Source organism: Paramormyrops kingsleyae, chromosome 10 (assembly GCF_048594095.1).
Source record: "Paramormyrops kingsleyae isolate MSU_618 chromosome 10, PKINGS_0.4, whole genome shotgun sequence".
NCBI classification, from domain to species: Eukaryota; Metazoa; Chordata; class Actinopteri; order Osteoglossiformes; family Mormyridae; genus Paramormyrops; species Paramormyrops kingsleyae.
This window is the reverse complement of record NC_132806.1, coordinates 33555363-33566333: the sequence shown is the minus strand read 5'-3', so window position 1 is coordinate 33566333 and position 10971 is coordinate 33555363. Positions and strand designations below refer to the sequence as shown.

Here is a 10971-nt window from a genome sequence, read left to right as displayed (position 1 = left end):
CTACTTAAGCAAAAGCATAAATACACGTAAGCCACCATTTCCCTACCACTAGAATGTCAGATGGTAATTATTAATTTTATTGTATGATATTAGTTTACACTTTAATAAGTTTTTATTTTTCAAGGTTAGGAGGCTTTCTAGTTTAGAGAATTTAGTTGGCTTGATATTGCCCTGTGATCTGTGCTCTAATCACACAGACTGCCAGAAGAGGGCAGGGTCGTTACAAGATAGGACTTCTGAGAGCCACCAGTATGATATATCATTCTTCCCATGCACCAGTCGGCTCGTTCTTCAGACTTCATGACCCGTTTGAGATCAGCAGCCAAACTCCTCATGATCAAAAGAACAAGCACCAGCATTTCCTTTCCCAACATAAAGCAATTTATTTTTTGAAAATATGTCACTGTCTCACACAGGCAATAAGAGGGTTGTAACACACTTTTCGTAACATGACATTGTAAGAATGTTCAGCTAAAGTACCAGCGTGTCACACTGCCAGCAATAATCGGCATAATGCAAGGGCCTTAATCTGCTGGGGAATATTACAGGTTTATTCTGGTCTTAGTTTGGAATTAATAAGTGAAAATGCTGCTTTCTATAATGGCATTAGTGTGCTAACTGAGGAACATTTAAGGATCTCTCTGAAAGCTCTTCCCTTTCGTTTCGGGCAGGTCCCGACACCTCAGGTTTCTGCTACGGTTTAAGCTGGGGTGTAGTCCCCAGATATGCAGGCACGCCAAGAACACTCCCTGTAATGATGGGAGGGCTTTGCTGGAACCACCTGTGAGTCCGTAGCATATAGGGAGCTGTGTGAGAATTATGGCAGGTGGCAGTTAATTAGCGACTGGGCATGTTGGTTACCACTGCTTACCTGAAACTGGGCAGTATTGCTGTGCCAGTACTCAGCTACTGAGAGCCCTGAGTGACCTTTGGAAACCCCGCACCCCACCACCCTCCGATTTGCTGGCAGTTAATTACATGCTGTATCTTTAAATTATGGCACCGCTGGAAAACAGAACCAAGCCACTTGTTTAACTGGCATGAAGACACGTGAAGATAGTCATACCATACATGCTGCTATTTACAAATGCAATTAGTACAAGAAAGAGGTTATATTCATCATGTTGGTATGTTTTCACTGGTTAATATTTAGTGGAGTTACTGGCGTTCACTAATCAGAATAGAATGCAGTGCATTTCAAACTAAGGTGGCTGCATGATTGCACAGTGACGTTGAGAAACAACATCTGCTCACTGTCATACTGGTGGCTGGTTTTTAAACCATCTGCAAACTTGTAATACCAGCCACACTGGACTAAAAGTGAACGCACATGGTTTAAGTACAAGAAAGCCACCTCAAATGTTTAATACCTTAAACATGAATAATAGTTTCAAATAATTTTGGCCATTCACACATCGGTTTGCACTTTGCAGGAATATTATTATATACATTTAATAATGTCTTTGTAATCCATACTTACATGTTACTGTTATCTTTCGGCCTGAATAAAGCACCACACAGCAAAAATGAAAATACAAAATAATCAGAGCTCCAAATCTGCGATGTTGCAGAACATCAAGTGAGCCAAGAGTAATTGCAAGTGACAATGGGTTAAATACGGTTAGATCTAAATCACTGAACAGTAAGATCAGAACTGAACGTACATGCCTTGTTACTCAGAAACACTCAGTGGTCCTAAGCACCTCTGATTACGGACATGTGAAATGCATCTGGGAAAGTTCACCTGCACACTCAGCATTTTGTAGGGTAAGTCACCCAAGGAAAGCGGACGAGTGTGTGAGAACAAAACATCAGTGTTGCTGAGCTCGCAGCAGACAGGAGTGTGTGAGAACATCAGTGTTGCTGAGCTCGCAGCAGACAGGAGTGTGTGAGAACATCAGTGTTGCTGAGCTCGCAGCAGACAGGAGTGTGTGTTAACGCACCTGCCCACTAGAAGCAAAAGTGCGACTCGATACTGTAACAGACTGAAACACTGGTAAAAAAAAAGCTCCTGCTTTTTGCTTTTTAAAATGTGCACAATTATCACAGGAGGACGATGATGACGATGATTATGATTGGGCAGTTCATTGTCCATTTTCATCTTTGCTTTTAACAAGGTTACATCATGCATCCATTTCCCAGAAGCCCTTGTCCAGTGCAGGGTAACTGTAAGCTGAAAGCCCATCCAGGGGACACCATGACAGGACACTCGGTCACCCAAGCCACAGTGCTGCCCTTAGGCTATATAAGAGGGCTCTAAGGGGCAATATGACGTGTGTTACAGAGCTGCAGAAAGCAGCGGGTGCAGAGAGTGGGTTTCAGGACCACTGCTGGGACACTGGATGGTTCAGCAGCTGGGGCCTCATGGACTGCTGCAGGCTCAGGTTTACAGTGAGGGTTAGAGTTAGGGTGTAGCGTGTCACAGACAGACCTGGGCACCATGTGGCACCATCCCTCAGACACGCTCAGCCGACTCTCTCCAGCCCCTCCACAGTGCCGCCCCTCCGCATCCCGGCGGTTTTGCCGTCCACGAGCACGGGCTGCCTGGTGGAGAGTGCCGGAAGGCTTCCCCACGCCTCCAGGACAGGGAGGCCAAGCTGGGCGGCAAGGCCGGCGTGGGCCCTGGGTGGCAGGGTCTTCGCTTTCTCCCGGGATGCCTCTTGGCTGAGGAACCGCACCGACTTGAGAGGCTGCGGAGAGAGGAGCGGCCTCAACTATGTGAGATCACATGATTGAAACCTCGAGTTCGGAGACCGAATGAGAGATCGGAGAAACACGCAGGCCGAGGCCTCACCTTCTCCGCAGCGCTCTTCTGCGAGTCTGGTTTCACCAGGATTGACTGAGGGTGTGCCGAAGCCTGCTTCTCGTGAGGCCCTCTGGGTGCATCTCGGGGCTCCGACGACAGGGAGCCATCAGCAGAGGGCGCTGTCGCTACGTGATTCCAGACGGGCAGCCTGGAGGTGCTTAGGGCAAGACCACTTCTCGTCTTTGGTGTAAAGAGGACGGAGGACAGGCCCTGGCTCTGTGGAGAGATCCCCAGGAGGCCCATCTGCTGGGGTCGGACCGCGGACAAAAGAGGTGCCTGGGAGGAGATCCTCTGGAGGGAGGAGATCCTCTGGAGGGAGGAGCCTGAGAGCGGAGGGTGGGGTTAACGATGCTAGGAGAGCTAACCAGAAAGGCGGGTGTCTGACGGTGCCCTGCTCCTCCTTCGACGGTGCTCACCCCCGTGCGAAGCCCTGAGACCCCTCCTCAAGGAGTGCGGATTAGCCAATCCGGAACCGGCCCCTACCGAAGACATGACTTGGGTCGCCATGGTAACAGCAGGGCCATGTCCAGCTGACCTAATAGGCCCGTTGGTGGCGGGCCTGTCCTGGCCCAGGCCTGCCCCTTGGGGCTTGCACCCCACCGGCCTCTTCCCCCCAGGAGCGCTCAGAGGGGGAGGAGCGGCTTTTGGCTCCAGGAACCTCGCTGTGGTTCTGTGAAGAAGACCTCTCTTTAGTGATAAAGGCTTTGTTCCACCTTAAACACTTAGCTTGCCTTTCTTAACTGCACTGACACTTATGAGCACATCAGGGGAGAATATTAAGTTAAAAGCTCTCTGTATGAGGGGGGGGGGGGGAGACATGGCTGGGGGCCCATTCACTGACTTCATTTCCTGTCCGATAAGGGTGAGACCTTGTTCTCCTGCCGTAGCCCAGCAAACCCACCCACACCCAGATTCCTGAGCCCTCACGCTGCTGTAGCTCCTCCCAGGCTGATGAGTTCTCCTGTTGCACTCATTTCTTTTCCCAAACTCCACAATCGATATAAAGTCGCCATTCCTTGATCACATGGTCCTGTCTGCTGTCCACCCAGCAAGAGTCATACTCTGTCCATAACTGATTATCTTTCAAACAGAGTATATTCCTTCCCTGGATGGTCTACTCCATGTTGTCTGAGTGCCTCTGATTTTAAAGCAGTTTCACAGTTTCTTCTGAGCGAATCATGGCTGCTGAGATCTCAGAAATGCTCTTAGGAGGAGGAGATTTCAGCAGAAAGATGAATATTTCATGTGCATCGGGGAACAGAGAGACTCAAAGGCAGAAGCAGCCACAGAGTGATTCCATACAGTTAGCTAGTTTTTAGCCTGGCTGGTAACCAGCTAAGCTGCTGGTTTTTTGGCCGGTTTACCTGAGCACTGGTGTGATGTAGTTGGCAGGCAGGATGCCCACTTTGCCCGTCCTGAGGGACAGACCCCGGAGCCAGCCCTCAGAGAATCTGCCGTATACGCCCACCATCTCCCCCCTGCGCAGCTCCAGCTCCTCTGGGCGGCATGGGGTGTAGGAGTAAAGCGTGGCACACCTGGGTAACAAAGAGCGCCACCAAGCTGCTCAGAGGAGGCGAGCACACAAGGTGGCACGCAGGGACAAGGCAGACCAGGGCAAACAACACACAACTCACACCGATAGGCCACAGTACTGTCCATATTCATACTCACAGCGATAGGCCACAATACTGTCCATATTCATACTCACAGCGATAGGCCACAGTACTGTCCATATTCATACTCACAGCGATAGGCCACAATACTGTCCATATTCATACTCACAGCGATAGGCCACAATACTGTCCATATTCATACTCACAGCGATAGGCCACAGTACTGTCCATATTCATACTCACAGCGATAGGCCACAATACTGTCCATATTCATACTCACAGCGATAGGCCACAATACTGTCCATATTCATACTCACAGCGATAGGCCACAATACTGTCCATATTCATACTCACAGCGTTAGGCCACAATACTGTCCATATTCATACTCACAGCGATAGGCCACAATACTGTCCATATTCATACTCACAGCGATAGGCCACAATACTGTCCATATTCACACACACACACACACACACCGATAGGCCACAATCCTGTCCATATTCATACACACACCGATAGGGCCACAATACTGTCCATATTCATACTCACACCAATAGGGCCACACTACTGTCCATATTCATACACACACACACACACCAATAGGCCACAATACTGTCCATATTCATACTCACACCAATAGGGCCACAATACTGTCCATATTCATACTCACACCAATAGGGCCACAATACTGTCCATATTCATACACACACACACCAATAGGCCACAATACTGTCCATATTCATACTCACACCAATAGGGCCACAGTACTGTCCATATTCATACTCACACCAATAGGGCCACAATACTGTCCATATTCATACTCACAGCGATAGGCCACAATACTGTCCATATTCATACTCACAGCGATAGGCCACAATACTGTCCATATTCATACTCACAGCGATAGGCCTCAATACTGTCCATATTCATACTCACAGCGATAGGCCACAATACTGTCCATATTCAAACACACACCGATAGGGCCACAATACTGTCCATATTCATACACACACACACACACCAATAGGCCACAATACTGTCCATATTCATACTCACACCAATAGGGCCACAATACTGTCCATATTCATACTCACAGCGATAGGCCACAATACTGTCCATATTCAAACACACACCGATAGGCCACAATACTGTCCATATTCATACACACACACACACACCAATAGGCCACAATACTGTCCATATTCATACTCACACCAATAGGGCCACAATACTGTCCATATTCATAATCACAATGATAGGGCCACAGTACTGTCCATATTCATACACACACACTCCCTGTGTTGGGATCTCTCCGCAGCAGAGAATGCATCAGTGGACATGGGAGGAAGCATATTGGGTTAAACAGAACCAGAGCCGAACCACTTGGAAAGGAAATGGCTCAGTGACTTAACAGGAACACTGTGACAGAGCAGGACTGCAGGGAGTACAGTAATAACTGTAGGGGAAAGAGCGTGTGCTTCATTAAAGCACAATCAGCGGATCCCCGGCGAGCATTCATCAGACGGGCCGATTTGGAGCCGCGCTGACCGGCCGTCGTGCAGCGATAGGGGCGCCAATTCCAGCGGGACCCAGCTGCCCTCCCCGCTGCCAGGCACCGTCGGGCCCGGTGCTGATGGTGTCCCATCCCATAAAGGCCACTGGGACACGCCAATGGTGGGGTGGTGGGGGGTTATAATGGGGAATTTGGGCCCCAACGGCTGAACAATGAAACACGTAGGAGTTTCCTGCTGACTTTGTCATGGAAACCGTCTGTCTGCAAAATTAAATTCTGTTCGGCAAATCACGGCTTGCCACCAGCGGATACCTCCAAACCACACCTCCCCACCGCTTCTGTTAGCAAGATGCTCGCAGTTGATCAGTGCTGCCCCCGCAGGCGAAGCCCTGTTGTTTCGTTATGACTAGGGGAAAGTCCGCAGTCGTGAGGAGCGAGAAACATGAATGACAATACCCAGGATGTGGCTATCAGCGCATTAACCTGGGATTTATTTATGCACACACACATATACACACACACACACACACACACACACACGGGACCAGTGGCAGTTATATTACACACACACACACACACACACACACACACACACACACACACGACCAGTGGCAGTTATATTACACACACACACACACACACACACACACATGGGACCAGTGGCAGTTATATTACACACACACACACACACACACACACACACACGGGACCAGTGGCAGTGATATTACACACACACACACACACACACACGGGACCAGTGGCAGTGATATTACACACACACACACACACACACACACATGGGACCAGTGGCAGTTATATTACACACACACACACACACACACACACACACGACCAGTGGCAGTTATATCACACACACACACACACACACACGACCAGTGGCAGTTATATTACACATACACACACACACGACCAGTGGCAGTTATATTACACACACACACACACACACACACACGGGACCAGTGGCAGTGATATTACACACACACACACACACACGGGACCAGTGGCAGTGATATTACACACACACACACACACACACACACGACCAGTGGCAGTGATATTACACACACACACACACACACACACACACACGACCAGTGGCAGTGATATTACACACACACACACACACACACACACACACGACCAGTGGCAGTGATATTATACACACACACACACACACACACACACACACGACCAGTGGCAGTGATATTATACACACACACACACACACACACACACATGGGACCAGTGGCAGTTATATTACACACACACACACACACACACACGGGACCAGTGGCAGTTATATTACACACACACACACACACACACACACACGGGACCAGTGGCAGTTATATTACACACACACACACACACACACGACCAGTGGCAGTGATATTACACACACACACACGGGACCAGTGGCAGTTATATTACACACACACACACACACACACACACACACACACACACACACGGGACCAGTGGCAGTGATATTACACACACACACACACACACACACACACATGGGACCAGTGGCAGTTATATTACACACACACACACACACACACACACACACACACGGGACCAGTGGCAGTTATATTACACACACACACACACACACACACACACACACGACCAGTGGCAGTGATATTACACACACACACACACACACACACACACACACACACACACATGGGACCAGTGGCAGTTATATTACACACACACACACACACACACACACACACACACACACACACAGAGGCCGGGGCGGCGAGGGCACTTGCTCACACGCTGATGGACAGCTGCTGACTGGAAGACTGCTGGGTCTCTGCAGAGGCCATCAGGGACTGGGGGCTGACCAGTGCCATGGTGATGATGGGCGGGGTCTCCTGCATCACTTTCCTCTCTGTGGGGGCCGGGGCGGGACCCTGTCAGCAGAAAGGCCATGAGGAGGGAGTGTCTGCAGGGGGCCCACGAGGGTCCATACCATGACCCGGCAGCGCTGCACCTCAGTGCCAGTACCCGTCTCAGAACCGCTTGCTGACCTCATGTTCCGGTCATGCCAGAGGTCTTTGGAGCTCCCTGTTCAACCACGAGTGGGGCGGACGGGGGGTGGCCCACCCGGCACGTTCATCCTCACTTATGGGAGAGGGTGTTCCTACGTACCAGGGCCCCCAGATCCCTTCAGTAGAAGCCACACCCACACCTGAGCATGCCCCCCTGATCGACGCGGCTCACACAGGAGAGACGCTAGGTCAGGCTCAAACACCTAATCCTAACCCTAATCCTAATCCTAACCCTCTCTTACTGTTTGGCATTGATCCAAATAAAGCCCAGAAGTTACATGATCACATGGGTATCAGATATACGCTGTTTTATTTTTTGTCACAAGCATTACACTCTAAGGACGGACACACACATCCACAAGTCCACTATCATGGTGGGAAATCCAGTGTGAGGGTGTATGGCCACTTGTTTTTAGCTCTGTGGGGAAATTTCACCTCAAAAACACCAAAACCCTGATATAGGATAAAGACTGCACCCTGATATAGGAACAACGTGCTACCTCACATCTCTGGATTCTCATCGTGGTTCCGTGTGTGTGGAGTTTGCATGTTCTCCCTGTGTCGCCGTGGGGTTTCCTCGGGGTTCTCCGGTTTCCCACCCCACAGTCCAAAAATAGACTGAGGTTAACTGGAGTAACCAAATTGTCCATAGGTGTGCATGTGTGAGTGAATGTTGTGTGAGTGTGTGATGGGTTGGCGCCCCATCCAGGGTTGTTCCCTGCCAACGTATGATGCGTTCTACACACCCTGCTTTCTATGAACCTTCTTGAAACTGCCACCAAGCAGCAGAAGTCAGGGAAAGTTGGGGCCTTCCTGGACCTCAGAAGCGGGGGTGAGGAACAGGGTGGCCGGACCGCAAACAGCCTTAGTGGGTGTCCCTCTGCCTGACACCTAACTGGTAAGACCTGACTCAGATACACGGACCCCAAAAAAAGAAGGAACTTCAAAAGGGTTCCATCAGGGTGCATGCAGGCCTCAGTATGACAGCGGATCCTCAGCTGTCGGCTGTAAATGGAAGCTGAGAAAAGCATGAATCATTCAGAAGCAGGCCGCCAGCGGCTGGGGCTCACTGAGGTGAGGCAGCTGCCCGAAAGCGGGGGGGGGGGGCGGGGGGGGGCACCTCCCCGCACACGGGCTCATGGCCTATGCGGAATGTCAGCCGGTGGGGTCAGGCCAGACCAGCCAAATACAAATTAGCAAGCGAGCTGCAATGGATGCCAACCCAAACCGTACTTACGCATTCCAGAGCACGGGCTTGTTTTCACAGTTACACAGAACATGACCAAAGGCCATTAGGGAATCAGCTCAAGCTCATACAGCTGGAGATCTTTGTTTAGCCGTGTTTGGGGAGTACCTCCCTGCTTGTACATGGGGAGGCCCCCTTCCCTGTCTCATATAACAGATAGAGATTCCCTGCCTTCCTCGCAGAATCACGGGCAAAATCTCTGACGTTTTCGCAAGCAGACAGTTTTGCACCTTCGTTGGCTGAAACGGTAATATGAGGCCCTCCTAGGTCCAGCTGCCCAGGCCCCCACAAGGGGGCGCTGCTCCAAGGAGATATTCAGTCCTGTACGACCCTGTATACAGCAAACATAAACCAAATAGCTGTATCCACATCCTAATCCCCATTGCCCACCCTCTGGAGTACTTAAAAAGCCTGTCTGAATGTCAGATTCATTAGGATTAACACTTGCAATGATCTTCTTTATTAAAAATCAAGAAGAACTTGTTTTAGATGACAGCGCCTTCTTTGAAGATGACGCAAGATGTAATGACCTAGTTGGGCTGTAGTCAATTGGTCATTCGAGTGTGAATACTGACTCCACCTTCTGCAGGAAATGCAACGTTTCCCATATTCCTGAATGAATAGTCCGTCATCTTATCCAGAGACACCTGAGACACCAAAAACTGCAATGAAGGTTTGTTTCAGCAGGAAAATGCATTTGCCCTGGCATAGGGGAGGGACGGGGGGGCAGATGAGCAGAGTGGAGCGATTACTCCGATTCCTCCTTAGGCACTCGGAGAAGCTCACTCCTGTCTTTTTTACTCTCCCTCACTCGAAGCCTACGAGTGCAGCCAGCCATTACAGACTGAAAAGAAGATGCACGAAAGCATTGATAACAGAACTCCACTTCCTGAAGCGATCGGAACATCCTGTTCCACCGGAGGCACAAACACACGTGCGTGAGTGTTTACAGGCACACGTCTTCCTCTGAGGATGTGACGGACATGAGGACAAAAGCACGCAGAATACAAAACAGACACCAAAAACACAGAATGTCCGGTGACCGCGATGCACTGGGAACACACTGCTTCCAGGTTTGGGAAATCTGACTTAAATATAACTGTTCTCTGTGTCGACCCCGTATAACTGCATTAGCTGGAGTGTCACATCACCAAAATAAAGTTGTGTACACTTGTAAGCCTGGGTTCTGGGAGCATATTACAGGCCAAACTACCCCCACCCCCCTCCAGCCATAAAGACACACACACCTGGAACAGGGCACTCCCATATCCATCGGAGCGCCGCTCCATGACCTGGGCCACCGTACCGGCATCACCAGGCTCCGGGAGGGTGGGGCCGCTGACACCCGGGTCCTGCCATCCGCCCAGGGAGCCCTGAGGCCGCCGGCTGAGGCGGCTCACAGTGCCGGCGGTGGGGGTCGCCAAGGTGGGGGTTGCCGCGGGGCTGAGGGGGGCCCCGGGGCCAAGCCTACGCCCAGATGCCTCCACCACCGCGATGTCTCTGTTGGCACCGGTAGGGCGCCGGCGGGGGTCCGGAAAGCCCCGTCCCCTCCGCTTCCCCATGAGTTTCACAGCCGCCGAATTTGGCTGAAGGAAAGGAGGAGGATCCAAAGGAAGATAAGAGGGTGGAGAGAGCGATCAGGCAGTGCCTCCATCCTTGGCGTATTTACCGAAAGCACGGCACGGCTCCCCCTCAGACGGGAAGGCGG

At 50.7% G+C, this 10971-nt stretch overlaps 1 protein-coding gene across 5 annotated transcripts in view; it reads right to left on the bottom strand.

The window, feature by feature from the left end:
* Nucleotides 1-358: 358 nt before the first annotated feature.
* Nucleotides 359-10971, bottom strand: part of sh3rf2 (SH3 domain containing ring finger 2) — a 20234-nt gene continuing 9621 nt past the window's right edge. For 4 of the 5 annotated variants that reach the window (XM_023842396.2, XM_023842397.2, XM_023842394.2 and 1 more), the window contains exons 5-10: nt 10511-10849; nt 7740-7879; nt 4171-4341; nt 3223-3476; nt 2795-3129; nt 359-2690 (exon numbers count right to left, since the gene is read on the bottom strand). In XM_023842396.2, the coding sequence (XP_023698164.2) occupies nt 2466-2690; nt 2795-3129; nt 3223-3476; nt 4171-4341; nt 7740-7879; nt 10511-10849 (1464 nt within the window). In that variant the 3' untranslated portion in view covers nt 359-2465. The remainder of the gene's footprint in view (nt 2691-2794; nt 3130-3222; nt 3477-4170; nt 4342-7739; nt 7880-10510; nt 10850-10971) is intronic. The other variant, XM_023842399.2, reaches the window with a different exon arrangement.